We start from the raw sequence: 18,893 nt of genomic DNA on the forward strand, positions 1-18,893 counted from the left end.
TGGAAAACCACAGCACTTGCTCCAGGTTTCATCAGACAAAATTTGACTTGGTGGCAAGCACATGAAAGAAATGACTGAAATGACAAAAAACGCTTCCAACCTAGAGTTTAAAACGTGTACTGCAATCCAAATTAAAAAATATATTGGGAGAGCTTTGTCCTCCTCCTCCTCCCAAGAGACTTGAGGTTGACAGGAAATTTGAGGAACTGATTCCACATAAACCGGAGATGGATTTTTGATGAGCTACACTTATATCCCTTTTCCACAACACAGATATGAACAGAATTTGCAGGCTGGAAAACCAGGTCTATCTGGCTGTACCTGTGTTAACAGTGAAGCCAGCTTGTCAATTCAACATGCTTCCTAAATCTCTGATGACATGTCGCGGTCATTTCCTGATTTAATACAATACATGTCTTACGTGAATAATAATAATGCCATACAGGTATTTACAGAAATGGCCAATTTTAGCAGTTAAATTAGATTTTGCCTTAATGAAAAACAAAACAAAAAAACTGTTCCGCTTCTCTGAAATTGGCCCTTAAGAGGAACTCTGTAATATGAAAAGTAATAAAAGTTTAAGTCATAAAAAACCTCAAACTTGTTTATTGCTGAATGCTAACAATTTTATCTTGTATTTTTTTTTAATGTTTTATGGTTCTGTATTTTATTCTTTTAAATTAATATTTGGAAACACTTTTGAGTGTTGTGAAGTCTTATTGTGGTTCTTAAAATGTTACTGTATTTGTTATTTTATAGTGTGTGTGTGTGTGTGTGTGTGGTCTTGTTTCAGTATCTTTGTTGGACCAACAAATTAAACCATAGGGAGTGAGGACGTTTGGCTGGTCCTCACGTTCTGTCACCCCTTAAAAGGACTTTTGGGGGGTTAAGACCTGGTGTTGGGGTTAGGGTTAGGATTGGTTTTAGGGTTAGGGTAAGGGGTAGGGAATGCATTATGTCTATGAGTGTCCTCATTATGAATGCTGCACAAACGTGTGTGTTTCCACAGGATCACGTTTGTTTGAGTTTCCTCTAATCTTTGCTTCTGTTAAAACATTGTGAACAGAAATGTTTGAAGGGAAAATCACTCTTTAGTGACACATGGCTTTGTGAAACCATACCATTTGGTATCAAGTACACAGTTTTTTAGGAGGACTATATATACATATATATATGTATATATATATATGTACATATATATATTTATAAATACATATATTGTTATTAGTTACTACTTGATTTAAGGGCTTGGGCTATAGTCAGACATTGCAGATGTTTTGCAGTCAGAATGTGGAAAATCTCAGTTGTGATGGAGATTAATTATCACTTAAATGTTAATGTGAATGCTCTATTCTTCTGACAGTTTCTATTAGCTGCTATTGTTGCAGGGAAGAGAAGGGTGTCGGATTGAGTTTGTGATAATACTGTTATCAGAGCGATTAATGCAGGCATTGTTGAAACATGATAATGGCCCCTTTATATTTGCCATAGCAGAAGTAATTCAAACAGGTTCTGTTGCATGTTTGTGTTAAATGCATAATTATTAAGATATTTTGCAACAAAGAGTGTAACAAAATGTTTTTGAGAAATGTAAAAAAATAAAATAAAATGAATATATTATAAGGCAGGGAGCCACAAATCAATCAGGACACAATGAGAGTGTCAAAATGATTTCAGAGAACACCGCGTGTTTGATCATGTCTTTGAATCCTCCATGAAAGCACACTTCCTTCTGCAAATGCTCCCTACAGAGTGTGGTTTCACTGTGGAAAACAAGAGAGAAAGAGCAACAAGAGAAAGTCGGCTGGCAAGCACTGGCTCCCCTGGCATCTTTTCCAGCACACAGCCAATACGGCCATATTGTGTTTCTAAACAAATCGAACGGTTGGCACTGTGACAGCGCAGCCTCTGTGGTGTTCATATTCACTGAGTCAGCACGACCGTGCTCCTTCGCTCTCGGGTCACTGCGCGCGGCAGCCAGCGGGGGGGGCCTCAGTCATGTTTACTCCACTGCTGGACGATGGCAACTGTGTCATTAGTCTTTTGGCTGCGAGTTGGAAAAAATAAAACATGATGCATTGATTACTCTGCACTAAGTTTTTAAACTAAATGCAATCCATCTCCAGCGCTTCTCAGTTCATTAACTTATATTGTGACTGAGAACTCTTGCTGGACTGGGACTGGGCCTTATTTATGTAATTTATACAATTGGCATTTATCCACAGGGCTAAAGATTTCACTTGACACATTCGTCTCCCCGGAGCCACTTGTGGACACACACACACATTCTTGTACAGCATTTTTAGTGGGAACACTCATGGGCATAATGCATTCCCTTAGCCCTTAACCTAATCTTAATCGTCGCAACTAGATGCCAAACCCTATATCCCTCAACCAAAAACCAATTCTAACCCTAAAGCCAGGTCTTAACCCATAAACAACCCTTTTAAGATGTAACGGAATGAGAGGACCATTCAAATTTTCCTTATTTTCACAAATGTCCTCACTTACTGTAGTGTACAAGGTTTTTTTGGTCCTCACGAAGATGTACAATATGTACGTACAAGTGCATACACAGGTTTGCACAGTTAAGATAATTTAAGTAGTTCCTCAAGATGAGATTCTGCCTCATAGGACCAGGTTTTTGTTTCCTAAATACGAGGACAAGTACGCACACATTCTTGTGCAGCATTCTTACTGAGGACACTCATAGGCATAGGCATAATGCATTTCCTAACCCCTTAATCGTAATGTTAACCATCACAACTAGATGCTTAACCCTATAACCCTCAACCTCAAACCAATTTAACTTAACTTAACCAACTTAACCCATAAACAACCTTTTAAGATGTAACAGAATGTGACCAGTCAAGACCAGTCAAATTGTCCTCACTTCCTGTAGTGTACAAGGTTTTTTGGTCCTCAAATATGTACAAGTGTACACACACGGTTAATTTAACTGTAATCCTGAGGTCTACTGGTTTTGAGAAGGTCCGTGTTTATGCCAGAAAAGTTCCTAAATATAAGTACACTAGAGCTGCAGCTAACGATTATTTTTTGTCGAGTATTTTCTCCATTAATTGATAATCATTTGGTCCATAAAATGTCCAAAAATGTAGAAAAATATTGATCAGTGTTTGTCAAGCCTGGAAATGATGATGTTCTCAAATGTCTTGTTTTTGTCCACAAACGAACATCATTCAGTTTTAATGATTTATTTGTTATATGGAGCAAAGAAACCTGAAAATATTCGCATTTAAGAAGCTAAAACCATCAGAAATCTTGCTTTAATAATGAAAAAACTATCAAACCGATAAATCAATTATCAAAATAGTTGACGATTCATTTAGTAATCGATTAATAATCGATTATTCAAGTAATTGTTCTAGCCCTAAAGTACACACACACACATTTGTACAACAATCTTAGCGGCAACATTTTCTATAGTCCCCTTCACAACTTAATGCCCAACCTTAACCCTTATCTTAACCCCTAACTAATCCTAATGTTGTAACATTATGAGGAGAAAATGTAATATTTTGCTAAATGTGATAAACTGTTTCCATCAGTTTGGACGTTAAAAAAAATAGCTGTTAATGTGAAAGAACCTTGTATTTTTATAGAAAATTGACTTCTTACTGACTGGTTATACTGTATATTCAAAATGTTCAAAAATGGGCACACAGTTTTAAAGATAGCATTCAGAGAAGTTCACACTAATGTAATACTCAATGCAGTATCTACACCATATTCCCACAAAAGGCAGTAATCTGACCCAAGAAACACTTTTGCCTGTGAAACAGAAATGGCTCCTCTCTGCGGAGCAATGAATGTCTATTATTTTTACGACAAGGCTGTAAAAGAAATGTCTTGTGACACACACTTACGCAAGCCACACACAAAAACACACTCGCAGACACACACCGGCACATACATACACAAATGAACACAGACAAAGACTTGACAGCCTGAGACCCACACATCTATTACTGACTTCCCAATAATAGCCTTTTACAGTCAAGTAAAGGGTATTAGTGTAAGAGCTGTAGAACCTGTCACACCTCCAGTTATGTGTGTCCGACAGTCAAACTGTGAGGTGGGGGGGGGGGGGGGGGGGGGACATGTCCAACTAGAGATAAAAGAATCGATAAAGGAAAGAGAGAAAGTGAAAAGCAAGTGAGATTAGCCACATAGTGCTGTGTACTCGCTGCGATGCAAGCAGCAGGCTAATTGCTCAGAGACCAACAGAGCTGGGATGAGGAGCATCAGCAGGTCTCTGATCGATTGTTGGAAGTTCCGGTGATATGTGTGTGTGCCGTGGTGGTGGTATTCGATGTGTACATGTGTTGCCCACAGGGACAATACAGCTGATAAGATAACCAGTAGACATTCACAGTGGAGGCGACTCTGATCCTTTAAGTAAAAAGTGCACAAGTGCAGTGTGAAAATACATTGCAAGCAAGTCCTACATTTGGAGTCTGACTTAAGTCTTAAAGCTTTATGTCAGTAAAAATTTACTTTGTACTGACTGTAAAAATCTTTGCCAAAACAAATATGCGGATCACTGAAAAGAGGGACTCGAGGGATGAGATGAGATGGAGCCAGATGATCCGCTGTGGTGACCCCTAAAGAGAGAAGCTGAAAGAAGACATACAGAATTGGGGATTAGGCAAAGTGGACACTCTAAATTGACCATGAGTGTGAGTGTGAGAGAGGATAGTTTGAGTGGGGTGTCCCCATGATGGGATTGGCACCAGAGCCCCCCGCGACCCTGATGTGGAAAATAAAATGTAGATGAATGAATAATTGGTGCTCCTGGTGCTGAGATTAGTGGGGGACAGGCATGTGTTTACCTAAACATGGCTATATGACAGAAAATCTGATTTTACCTATTTAAGAAACAGCTCACGGAGCCTTCAAAGTCTTTCAGGTTTTACTAGGTGAGCATTTCACCTAATTAAAGGCCCAGTGTGTCACATTTTTCCCATGAGTGGGCCTTGCTTTAAAGAGGCTGCCATCTTGTACCATCGTGATTCTGCAAAAGCCTTTTTTGGAACCCTTCCCTTGAGGTACCAGAGTAATGGTACGGTACAGATGGAGCTAGACCCACGACAGTCGGCTGATTGGGCGACAGAAAAGTGTCACTCCCTTGCGACCGATGTTTCTTCAACACCCGCAGGCTATTCTCATACTAAGCTTGACAGCTTGACAAACAGCCAAAAACGGAGCAGAAAAAAACAAGCTGCTGCATGTCCTCTGTTGTTGTCCGTTGTGTTGTCCGTTGTGTCGCGTTCGATCTCGTTGTTTGTTGTCGGCGCACCGGTACAACGTCATGCTACGTATCTCGCTCACACAGCCATCAGGCACAGCTCAAGTAAAGATACTGTTCTCAGTGGAAACACAAGCCTGACTGAGGGCTTTACTGTTCCAAACCAAACCAAAACAAACTGTATTATGATGGAAACACTGCTAGAGAACAACATCCTTTCAGGTATAAAAGGCCGCTGTAGTTCCCCAACACGTTTGAGAAAGCAGAGAAGTCCTGTTTCTCCAATCTTCTGATGACACATTCTGAACAGTTAATGTCATAATCAAATACCTTTCTGACATATTTCAATTTTAACTCGCAAACTAAATGAATATAAACGATTTATTGCAACCAGTGGCGTTACCTCCTGGTGGTCATTCAAGAGAATCAGGCACTGTGTTATCTTCGCTGTTGGGGCCCACATTGTGAAGGATATCATTTGTGTTTGAGAACTTCCCCTTTCCTGCAGCAACTGCCAATCATCCCCCATCAACACTCAATCCTGAATTCTGCAACAGTATGATACAACAGTTGAGATGGAATAGTCTTCATTGCCAGTAGAACATTCTGAGCATTTGCCTGTACTTGAATTACAGTATATAAAAAAGTCACATCATGTGTTTCTTTTCTGTCATGGTTCTAGGACCAGATCCTGACAGTGAAGAATAAGACACACGTCATCATGTGGTTTACTTCGTAAGAACATATATAAGAAGCAACTGATTATTATTTTTTCCAATCAATTTCCAATCACTGCAATGTGAAATTAACTACAGTCTCTTTTACAACATATGGGTGGGTTGAAAAAAGAAATGATCGTAATAAAATTAAGACAGAAAGAATATTCAAAATAAAATACGCAATATTATATGTCACACAAAAAATGCCTCTAGGATTGCAAGGGTTATCTCAGGACATATACATAGAAAGAAGGTAAATACGTATAGATAAAAAAGAGTCTGCAGAGAAAAATCTAATAGTAACATTTGAGGTGAATAACAAGAACCATAATACTATACAACATTCATTTGCAGCAATCCTTTGGGGGACTATAATTATCTCTCCACAGGCTTCCAGCACTTTCAAAATGATTTTAGCAGGAGATGTAGCACCTTACTTTGATCCATGTCCTCAGGCACAAAAAAGAATCTTCACACAACCTAAAATTGTTTGGGCAGATGATAAAATGGCTACGCAAGATGTAGGGATTCTTCTGTTAGCAGGGGCAAATTTTCGTGGGTTATGTATTTCTGATGAATGAAGAAAGAAAGAAAGAAAGAAAGAAAGATTTCCACTCAATTTCACCTTTTGGATACAGTGGGAAATGCTGCAATGATAATATATGCTACAGTATGAAGAGGAAAAAATAATAACAGCAGCATTTTACCCTCTCTCTCATTCCACATGAGACAAGTATGTGAAATGCCATTTGTTTTCAACCTTTATGTTATTAAAACATATAGAGCACCTTTGCTGCAATCCATCAATCAATAACAAACTGTGTCCTGGTCTTTTGCCAAAATGTCCCTTGTACTACTCAGGCAGTTCATTTAATAACTGGTTCCTAGAAAATTAATATTTCAATCGATGTATTCAAAGTACAAGAAGGAAAGAAAAAAAAGCAGCGTAATTTTAATTAGAAATGATAGCTACAAATGTTGATTTGACAGATATTGATTGTCTAATCAAATTATGGACACAGGGCCAGTCAATGAGAACAGTGTATAATTTATGTGTTCCACTGGGAGGAGCGCAGTTATATGTGTGCATTTTCCTTGAATTCTGCATGAAATGGTGATACAGTTGAGAAGATGAGAGGAAAGAGGACATATTAGACTGTATATCAGTGCATCACTAATCCTGTCAAAAGGATTAATACCCAAGAAGCTGATCTGTCTCATGTTTGGTCACAGGAACCAACTGTTTTCCTCTGCTGCTGCTGCTGCTGCTGCTGCGTAATGTGGGCGTGGAGCACAGAGCAATCTCCATATTTGTGGGCGTTCACACTGCAAACATTTGTTATTTGCTATTAAATTATGGTTTGGTGTTTAATGTGTGTACACACAATGGTGTAATTAAGAGACAATAGTAAAAGGATGTTATTAATCTTTAGTAAATCACTCAGTGGTGATCGATAGAAAATGCATTCAGGAGTAGCCCTATAGCAATGGAATATGACAGGATTTTCAGCCAGTTTCAGTGACCATAAAAACCACAGAGTATTGATTGTAATAATCCTGGTCCTGGTATTAGATTGTTCATAAGTGTATGACTTTCCAGCTTTCGACCTCCATCTAAAAGCATCACTTCTGACATTTATTTCTATCTCTCTGACTTAAGGGTCGAAGGATGGAGGACGTACACTCATCAGACATTTTATTAGGTACACCTGACTACTTCCATCTATCTATCTTCTACCACTTTATCCCCCACATGAGGGTTGCGCAGGGCGAATCCCAGCTGACATGGTGCAAAAGGCGGGGTTCATCCTGGACAGTTCGCCATTCCATCACAGGGACACAAAGAGACAAACAACCATTATTTCTTACACCTGCGGTCAATTTAGAGTGTCCGATTTGCCTAATCCCCAAATCTGCATGTTCTTGCACTGTGGGAGGAAACAGGAGAACCTGGAGAACATGCAAACTCCATGTAGAAAGGCAAGCTAAGACAACCTGCTGAAGTTCATCAGAATGAGGCAGAGAGGTGATTTAAGTGATTTCTATGTTTGAGTGATTTTAGTATTTTCAGAACCTGCTCATGTGCTGGGATTTTCATGTGCAACCATCTCTAGGGTTTACAGAGAATGGTCCAAATAAGAGATAATATTCTGTGAGGAGCACTTCTCAGGAATAAAATGCCTTGTTGATGTGAGTGGTCAAAGAAGAATGACCAGAGTGGTTCAAAATGATAGAAAGGGCAACAGTAAATGACATTGAATAGCCACTCATTACAACCAACACTACTAGAAGTGTTTGGTGAGCTCCTATGCTGGGCTGTGTAACTAAAAATTATCCTCTCACTTCATCCAGAGGTCCGTGAGCCCACAAGGTGCCAGCTTTTGACCTTTTATGGACACTAAAATCAACAGCTCAGCTTGAACTGAAATCGTCAAACACTGTACTCTAAGAATCAAATCAAATTTATTTGTTATCATTTTTCAATGTCAGCTGTTTAATTCATACCTGAATTAAACCGCCTTCTCTCTGCTACCACATGGACATATACTGCCATCTAGTGGCTACATTTTTCACACCACTCTGCGTGACTTCTTCAAAATCTGCCCTGAGCGTTTTCCACTGCAGAGGGCCCCCTTGTCAAAGTTATTGTATCTTCGTTCACCACCCCCCTTTTTCCTCTGCCACGAGATCTTTTATATTAGAAAGTATCAAACCCAACACATTGTGTAATCTGATTTGATTCAAACACTAAAGGTTTATAATAAGTGAATGTGATTTGACTGTGTAAAAAAAAAAGAAAAAAAGAGTAATCATCTTCGTTTCTACCCCCAAGCAGCCAGAGAACAGATGGCATTTCATGACCAATCACCATTTCAGAATCTATTGCCCAATCAGTTTTACATTTATATGAGAAGTAGTCTGCTTTTGCAGCAGTTCAACAGATGGCTTCAAATGTTTGCTCGGGGACACTTACTGTATGTTAAGACTTCATGGTTTCAGTTCCTCACTCGACACTGAGAATAGATTTGAGAAAATAATAAATAAATAACAGAAGGAAATGCTGTGCAGATGTTAGGACACATGATGTGATTGATAGCCGTTAAGGTGTGGTGTTTAATGACGTGTATTAGCTTTGAGGTACTGTCCTTCTTTGTGTTGTTTATGGATTTTGTTTTATTTGCCGTATATATATATATATATAACACAGATAACTTGTATTCTGAATTATATTTCTTGATGGCACTTTGTGTAAATGTGTCCATGTTGGGAGGAGCATAAGAAAGATGAGTTTAATAAAAAAAAAAATTAAACGTGAATTTTTAAGATAAGTATATTGATCTCTGTTTAGGGGTTTCCTGTCTAAAACAAAAGTAAAAGAAAGTGGGGGGGAAAACAGACTGAGAGGCTTGGTAGCACACACAACTTGTATGATAGATAGATAGATAGATAGATAGATAGATAGATAGATAGATAGATAGATAGATGTCATGCAGATATAGCATTTTATTATATATATAGTTTTTTATGACAAATGTCTGCAGAAACAATGAAAAACAGGTTTTAAGAACTCTAAATGACAATATTTACTTTTGAATTGTGAAGAAGAAGTATAAAGTAGCATGACATTGTAACTATAAGGTAAAGTACAAAAGCCTTACTTGAGTATTTCTCCCCTATCTTACCCCTTAAACACTGATTTGGTGACTTGCAGTTTGAAATGCATAAAACGTTTGGTTAAAACTTGGTTGGATTTGATTTATGTGGATTTTCACACATAAATCATGGTAAATGAATGTCACATGACTGAAATAACCTCCTCTTTGACAAATGTTTTACACATCAAAAAGCCAGAAACTCATTTGAAATGATTAACCAATATTTACTGGGTTTATTATGCATCATTATTAGACAGACATTCACCATAATTCCTGTTTGAGTACATGTCGTGTTATTTGTCCCATTCCCATCCCACCCAGTTTCCTCTGTACCACGCAGTGATACGTTCAGCATAAAAAGGAAGGAAGTTAGAGTCAAAGCCCTGGAGTTTATTCAAAATCAGAAATAAAGGAGTTGTGGTGGATTAAAATAGAAATAAAGGAAGACGACGGAACAGAAACACTTAACAACCTCATTCGAATGTGGCTTGATTTCATTAAATGGTCCTTTCCCTTTGGTTTCATAGAACATCTAATCTGACAACAAACCAGGTCTGTGAGGACACAACACCTCCCCCCGTCTGGAAAATGACAACTTTTTTTCCAGGAGTGTGGAAGTACAGTCGTAACCTGCTACATATCAGTTGTGTGCTACATCCATTAAACTTTAATCAGTCGTGAAACAAGCATAATCTCTTTATAGCGCACAAGTGCTGAGCGATGCACCGTGAAGTCCCTCTGTCCCCCAATGATAAGTAATAAAAGGATTTATTAAATTCACTGAGCTAATAAGCCACATCTTCTGTGGCTTTTTCAAAGTTCTTTAAGGCTTTTCATACAAAAGTATAATGACATCTTTTAGCTGTGGCATTAGAGAACTACGGCAGGAGCGGAGATCATTCACATGCCTTCACGGAACAGATTATTAAGCACAAAAATACTTGCAGATTAAAAGCCCAACTTCGTATATCCTTGACATAGCACTCATGCATTCACATTATGTGCTATGCATTCATTTTTAACATGCACTGCACTTTGGCTAACATGCAAGGAAAAAAAAAACAGAATCACCTAACATAAAAAATGACATGGTAAAGAAAAGCTCTATCTCAACTTTGCTTTACAAATAAATATAACGACCACAACTTATCCCATTAACAGAGTTGTTGTCTTGTTGTGAAGAAACGCAAAATACAGTGCTGTTTAAAGCTGCGGTGCGTTACTTTTGATGCTATTATTCTGCCTCTTTTTTGGTCTTGTGAACACAAACGATGTTAACGTTATTGGAATGCTGCATCCTTCATCTGAAAACAGGCTCTGTCAAGCAAAACTATCAGACCTGGCGGAGAGTTTGTGTGTATACAGCGGCAGTGCAGGGGTCAAAAGAGCTGAATGACTTGGGTTTCTTGAGCAGTAGAATTCACTTCTGAGATGTTTCGTGTGTGTGTTTTCAGTCATACTTCAGTGTACAGTGTGGGAATGAGATCTAAACACCGCAATACTGGGAAACACAGAGAGAGTCTTAATGAATCAGCTCAATCAATCAATTGTGTGAACTTGTTTGACAATGGTTTAAATCTAAGGGACTTTTTTCCCGTTTACCGTCGAATGTGGTTCACAGTCAGTGCAAACCCTTCCCATCCCGTCTCCATCATATCCTGCTCTCTACACTGACTTTCTCCTCAAACGAGGAAACTCCCGGAAGCTGTGCCCCGGAGAGAGCATGCTTCCTGGGGAAGAGAGTCCAGTGTTGTTCCTGGAACCCGGCGAGCAGCCCTGGATGCTATAAGAGACTGAGTTGTAGTAAACAGAATTGATATGACAGCTGTGGTGTTCACTGTGGGACATGAGAGGACTGTCACAAATCCCTAAGCGGTAGCAGACGCAGGAGCAGAGGGAGCTGAGGCTTGACTCCGTCCTGCCCCGTCCCGCCTTGATCTGAAAATGCAGCCTGTGTCTGCAGGGGCTTCTTCTTCTTCTTTGCTCCTGATCTTCCGCTGGGGAAGCAATTAGATTTGTGCGGCTGGTGCCCTCCTCCATTGGGAGGAAGAGTGTGCTGTGGCTGCGACTGTGCATCACGTTGCCCCGGTTTCTCTGCCTGTGGCCACCTCTGCTTTGGTCACCCACAACATGAAGAGTCGCCGCCTCCTCCAAAAGGCCCCTGTCCCTCTTCAGCGACGCCCTCTCTTGAGCGTCCCTCCTCTCATCTTCAGTGTTCATAGTGAGGAAGCGAAGCACCACCAAATTAAGGAAGGCCCCAATAACGGTGAGCCCCACCAGGATGTACATGAAACTGAACACCACGTAGGGTGTCTTCTCCTGGAGGTCCTCCTTTTTCTGCAGAGCCACAAAGTCCCCAAAGCCTATGGTGGTGAGCGTGATGAAGCAGTAGTAGTAAGCGTGGAAGAAGCTCCATCCCTCGAAGTGGGCGAAAGCTGCAGCTCCCACGCACAGCGTTCCAATGCAGGACAGGAAGCCCACCAGGACCATGTTCTCCATGGACACTTCAGTGCATCGAAAGCCTATGCACTGCTTGGTCTTATGGAGAAGGTAGCGGACGAATGTGTTCATCCTTTCTCCCAGGCTCTGGAACATGACCAAAGTGAGGGGGATGCCCAGCACTGCATAGAACATGCAGAAGACCTTTCCTGCATCTGTGCCTGGTGCTGCGTGTCCATAACCTCAATGCAGAGACATGGGAATTAGAGACATACTGTGGTTACAAGGGAATGTTTTTATTTTAGTTTTAATGAAAAAACAAACCATATAAATGTTGCAATCATAGATGTAAATAAAGAAAACTGAGTAAAAAGAGATAAGAAAAACAAAGATGGATGATTTAAATTAACTTACCAATGGTCGTGATGACTGTTATGGCAAAGTAAAAAGAGCCAGCGAATTTCCACTGTCTCCCGGCGCGATGGGGCTCCGCTTGCAGCACCACTCGCTCGATTTCGCGGTAGTCGTCCTCGGAGAAGCGGTACTTCTTCTTCATCTCGTTGCGCTTCTGCTCCAGGACGCGCCTGCGGGAGCTCTCCGTCTCTGACTCCAGCGCGTCAAACACCGCGGCGCCGACCAGCAGGTAGGAGAACATGCAGAGGATGAGCGACAGCGTCCGGACGTTTTGCTTCTTCATCGTCGGCGTCGGCACGAAAGTCGCGGATGAAGCAGGTTATTACTGGCACAGTTACAGGTGGTAATGTTCTTCAGCGGCGCACCGACTCCACATCCTATTGCTGCAGCCTGTTGCTTGACATGCAGGAGAGTGGAGTGCGGGAGAACGACACCTCCTGCGTGGAAATCTATCTCATCGGCTTGTAAAGTGTTGTAAATGTGAAAACGCACATATTTGTTGTTGTGCGGCGCGCAGGGAGAGCGACAGATGCTCTCGACGCGGTCATCTGTTAAATGAAGTGGCCTCAGTTTGTCCGATGCCTCCTCGCATGCGCGAAGCAGTCGCCAATGTAAAAAAGAGAAATGTGCCTCATGTCATTTATGAAACCAATATGACACTGATAGTGATCAGTGATCAGTGATCTCACATCTGTTAACAGCAAGTGGAGTCCAGACTGGACCTGGTGGACAGTAATCTGTGAGGAGGGGTATTAAGGATTTCACTCAACATCTGAACTGGTAACTGCGCATCCAAGGTGAGATAAAACCCTGGATTCTATAGGCACAATGTATGAGTGCAGTTATTAATATTTCATCAAGTTTTTTTCATACAGACACCATTACAAGGCTTTCTCATGTCCCAAAAATGTAAGTTTCTTTTATTTTATGTGGGGTTTGTTTTTTTTACACAAACATGTAGCACATTGAAATATTGTGCTGATTGGATAAACATAAAAGTATACATGATATTTAAAATATAAATAAATAAATGAACCAATATAATATGACCCTTATTATATTGTCAAATATATTAACATTAGCTCAATGTTTCATCCTCAAAATACAGATTATGTGCAAAAGAGGTAAAGACAAATTCAGTTGACAGTGACTTTTTTTGAATATTAATGTTATTCCATATTAACAAGCTTTCATATATTCAAAAACCAAAAACACATTATGTAAACAGTGGAAACTTCGCAAAAACAAACATGTCTGACAAAGAAGCCCTGACAATAACTTATTATTTTCATAATTGGATTAATCAAGTTTTGGTTTGGTTCCTAATATGTCAGAAGGTGATGAAAAATGTTGTGTGTTTACCCAACCTGAAAATTAAAGATATACTTCAACAATTTGTATTTAGCTTTGTATTTCTAGAACAGGGGTAGTATTTTTGAAAAATTGTGCTTCCCAACCTCAGTTTCCCCTGAGTCGAGAAATATCTTCATTCTTGTTTTTCATTCTTGTCCACCAGTGACACTTGAAACTGCAATGCTAATTCTGCACTTTTTAGACCAACATGTAGGGGACGGGACCTCATTCCTAGAATGTAAACAGTGTCCGCCATCTTTGCTTACAGTTACGCTAACAGGACCAAGTATCACTGGTAACAAAGCACGTAACAAAGAAAAGAAGAATGAAAGGGGAAACTGAGGTTTTCAAAAAAAATACTACCCCATTCTAGTAATACAAAGCTAAATGCAAATCGGTGAAGTATTCATTTAACAAACCAAAATTATTCAGTTTGAATGATTTCTTTGTGATATGGAGCAAAGAAACTAGAAAACATTTTACATTTAAGAAGCTGAAAAATCAGAGAACTTATTTTAATTATTTGAAAAAAAACACCCAAACCTATGAATCGATTATGAAAACAGTTGATTAATAATTGAATAGTCGTTGCAGCCCGAATGTAGACATATATATATATATACATACATAGTCAATTGTAAGCACAAGCATTGTAGACTATACTGCATATTAAAAAACTATACGAATATAATTCTATGAATAAGGCTATTAATTAAAGAATGAACATAAGACCACTTATTATAAGAGTATATAGGGTAAGGATAAGACTATATAGACAATAGAGCAATGAATTAAGTGAGACAGATTTAGGAACAGCAACATAAATACACATTTATATACTGATCTGCCTCTTTGCTCTGTAACTTCAGTCTCAGTCTGTCTCAAAACACGCCAATAATTATGGATCTTAAGTGCGTATGTTTCGCATTAGAGAGCTGAAGCCTGCGTCTACACTGGCTAAATAAATGGCATTACGACACTATGCTTCTGGAAAACTACTGTAGGTGATGCCGGTTGCCATGGTTACTTATACCAGACTGTCAGTGAGGTTGAAGCTAATATGTTAAGCGTAATGATGCAGTGAATCATGTTGTCACCGCATGGAAGCATGTGAGCAGGTATCATTATTTAGGCTTGGATTTATTTTCTTCTGAGTTTTTTTTTTCCTTCATCCCACATGTAAAGGAGGAAAAAGACGGCACTTCCCACAGTTGTGTCAGATACAGGTCTGTTTGGCATCCTCCGTGTGTCACAGTGGGTATTTGCTGCACCAGCAGGCCAGGTGGACTATACTGTGTGTGTGTGTGTGTGTGTGTTTTCACAGTCGCTTCACAGAAAACAGAGCAACCTATTCTTGGTGGCCCTGTTTTTTTTTTTGTGTCAAGTGGCTAAATCGGCACACATACTGTTTTCCATTTTGTGATTCAAACCAGCTCACCGTAAATCAAATTACATCACAGCTGATAAGAGAGGAACCTGGAGTCTTAATAGCCACCCATCAATCCACACAGCTTGTACTCGCATCCTTTTCAAAGCCCAAGGAACAAAATGAGTGGGCTCATCAGGCGCAACTGGGTCTGGGCTTGCGATTAACTATTTTAACTCAAAGAGACGCCTCGCTGATTTTGTTTTGATCTCTTTCTTCTCTCTGCAGGTACATTTCATTAAGACACACACCCGCTCTCTCTCTCTCTCTCCCCCTCTCTCTCTCTCTTTCACACACACACACATGCACACCAACACACACCTGGAAAGAAGAAAATAAATACAGCAGATTATAGAAATCACAATATCTCTTTTCCTTTCCTTCGTTTACTGTTTTCAATTTTGGTAAATTAAAATGGAGAATGTTCACATGATCTTTAACCAACTTCATTATTGTCTTTGTGAGGGTTGCTGAACGTTAGCTGAGTGGTTTAGCAATCATTCCCTTGGAGGATTATCTTTAGAAATTCAGTACAATTAAAATAATCTCCAAATAAATCTCAAAGAGACCTCAGTGGCACTGGGAGAATATGCAGATGGTAGAGAACCATTTTGAAGATGGTATCATGCAGAGAAATGACGACCCTGTGTCTGAAGATGTCTCTACTAAATAAAACTAAATAAAACACACCTGCCAATGTTCAGCAAAAAAAATATGGAAATGTGGCAAAATCCTACAGAAAGGTTTACAGGAGGAAAAAAAAAATCAAGCTCCTCTGGCAAAAGCCAAAGTTTTAGAAAGCAAAGGGGGGTCTTTATCGAGGAACAGCAGCTGTGCTTTGACAAGGATAGGAGAAAATTACAGACGGGGACAATACAGGAATGCAAGATTAGGAAGCAGCTTGATATAGAGGATTTGTGCACAGACACAATGTGTTGTGAAAAGAAGTCGGCGAAAAAAGAGGGCGACACTGTCAAGACACCAGTACATGGACAGTTGTGAATTTAACTGCAAGGGCTATGATGTGCTGTGTTTCTTTGAATGCACAGATTCAATTATTTATGTCATTTAATGTGTCAGATTTTACTCTTTTATTCTCGTCACATTTCTTTGTGTATATCCTCTTATAAATGGGGATTCGAGTGTAAGAGTGGACCAATTATGGGACGCAGCCGTGAATTTAAATTGCAGGCACATATTTCTCGTACAGTGATACTCCAAATCTCAACCACAGTTCAGCCTCCACTGAGCTGATGTACAAGAGGAAAATTATCGGAATAATACTGAGCTCCAGCTACAGTACAAGACAATATTAATAATAGAAAACATTAAATGGGAGGAGAACTGGGATGAAGTGCCACTACCTCTTTCTTAACCAATTATGATAAACTACAATAATGTAATCCTTTTTATTCTTGTACATTCCATTTGACAATAACTGTATTTGTAATAAATAAAGGTCAGCACAGTGGGTTTTGTTTCTGATAAAGGTATTTTTGTTATTTGTGATGTTTCCAGTGTCATTAATGGATTTCCAATTTTAATCTTAATTACAGATTGGATCAAATCTTGAAACATAAAGACTTGAACTACTCATAACAATAACAAGCTGGGCCTTCATGTGGAAAATAAACAATAAGATGCGACCTAAAGCACATCTGAAACCTAACCTTGTGATGACTGTACATTCAAACCAGACACAAATCTACAAAAACCTGTTGCAGCATTTCTGTAGAGCAGAATTCCCCCCAGACGACCCTGAACTCCACCCACCCTCGTCCTAAAGTCACAAAATTCCTGCCCAAGCCTCACAGTCCGTCTGGCTTCATGTAAATATTATTGTATCTGTAGCAAACATTCCCATGTGTATCAGTTTCACAGAGAATAAAGCAGTTGTGAATTCATTTTATGGAGCAGAGGCACTAAATAGCAACAGCAAATACTGGATGCCTGCAGAGCCCTCTGGTTTCCACAGTAACCAGGACCAAAAATAGAATTCCACACCAGCGGCCATTCAACGCCGAATCCCCTGTGATAACACACAGTTCTATTTATACATTCTAATGGTGAAATACTCTCATGTATAAATGCATTTGTCTGGCTGCTGTCAAAAGGAGGACATCACGGTCCAATTAAATGTTCGCACTCTGAACTCGTATTTGTGCTGCCGCTTCTTACGGCGAGGAAACCAAATCAAACTTATGATCCCGGAGATATGAAATGTAACAAACTAATGAGACTTGGATAAATTGGAGTTTGTATATTCGGCGTGTGTGTGTGTGGGTGGAGGCTGTAAGAATCAGAAAATGAAAGCATGTAAGTTGGTGTCTGAATGGAAAACACTTTGTTATTTGATGAAAATGTACAAAGTGTGTTGTGTTCACGGTCAACACTGCTCCTAATACAACCTTGTTTGATATTAATCGGCAGCCAAATACATACAGACAGGCATTTGGCCATCCATAATTAGATGACATGAATAACAACTTTTAACACATTTTAAGTGTCAATCACTCCCAGTTCATGTGCATACATTCTTTGCAGCTGCAACTATTTGAAATAGAATTATCACTCAATTATAAGTAAATTAATGCTGATCAGTTAGATGATCAGTATGCTCTATAATCATAATCTGTGATGATGTCAGTCATGATTGTGAAAGAAAAAAGTAATGAATAAAAATGTTGAAATCCATCAAAAGAGTTTACAAGTTTAGGACAACAAAAGTTACCAAGCAATAAGGTCTGATACAGCAATACCATAGGTTTGTTCTCAAAACAAGGTAATAAAATGTTAAAAAAGAACAAATAAAAAAAGTCTAACAGGTCAGGATAAAAGTTAATAAAAACAGCAAATATTTCTGTTCTCATCTTTATTCTTACAATCTTATTACAGATATTATCTGTAATAATCAATACAATAATAATATATAAATAAAATATAATATTCACAGTTCACGTTGATATTTGCAGTGACTATCCATAGCATCAATTGTTTGCAATGTTCAGTTTATATAATCGTGTTTTTTTTAATGCATTAATCTCTTGATTGATTTAAATGTTGTGTATTTTATTCTATGATTTATGATATGATTTTATTCTCTCATAATTATGACTTAGCATCTCATACTAATGACTTAGCATCTCATAATTATGACTTAGCATCTTATACTTATGACTTAGCACCTTATACTAATGACTTAACATCTCATACTAATGACTTAGCATCTCATAATTATGACTTAGCATCTTATACTAATGACTTAGCATCTCATACTAATGACTTAGCATTTCATAATTATGACTTAGCATCTCATACTAATGACTTAGCATCTCATAATAATGACTAAAAAATATCATACTAATGACTTAGCATCTCATACTAATGACTTAGCATCTTATTCTAATGACTTAGCATCTCATAATTATGACAGCCTCTCATAATTATGACTTTGAATCTCATAATAATGACTTAAAATTTCATAATAATGACTTAGCATCTCATATTATTAACTTAGCATCTCATAATTATGACTTGGGTATGCATTCTTTTTTTCGTGTGGTGGAAACGGGTTTCCATGGAGGAATTCGGGCATGAAGGAATATAAGTTAGCAATT

General features: G+C 38.9%; 1 protein-coding gene across 1 annotated transcript; it reads right to left on the reverse strand.

Moving 5' to 3' along the window:
* Positions 1-9,878: 9,878 nt before the first annotated feature.
* On the reverse strand, positions 9,879-13,125 carry kcnk15 (potassium channel, subfamily K, member 15). The gene is made up of 2 exons (XM_058643881.1): positions 12,498-13,125; positions 9,879-12,325 (listed from the first exon to the last, which is right to left on the reverse strand). Exons 1-2 carry the CDS (start codon positions 12,778-12,780, stop codon positions 11,310-11,312), a joined length of 1,299 nt encoding a protein of 432 aa, XP_058499864.1. The 5' UTR covers positions 12,781-13,125; the 3' UTR covers positions 9,879-11,309.
* Between the last annotated feature and the right edge of the window lie 5,768 nt (positions 13,126-18,893).

The sequence above is a fragment of the Solea solea genome, chromosome 11 (assembly GCF_958295425.1).
Source record: "Solea solea chromosome 11, fSolSol10.1, whole genome shotgun sequence".
Taxonomy (NCBI): Eukaryota; Metazoa; Chordata; class Actinopteri; order Pleuronectiformes; family Soleidae; genus Solea; species Solea solea.

What these genes read in the sequence shown, in the direction of transcription:
- kcnk15 (XM_058643881.1), bottom strand. Translation starts at nt 12,780, where the DNA reads ATGAAGAAGCAAAACGTCCGGACGCTGTCGCTCATCCTCTGCATGTTC. An exon ending in AACAGTCATCACGACCATTG is followed by an intron (nt 12,326 to 12,497) that starts GTAAGTTAATTT and finishes CTCTGCATTGAG; the next exon opens with GTTATGGACACGCAGCACCA.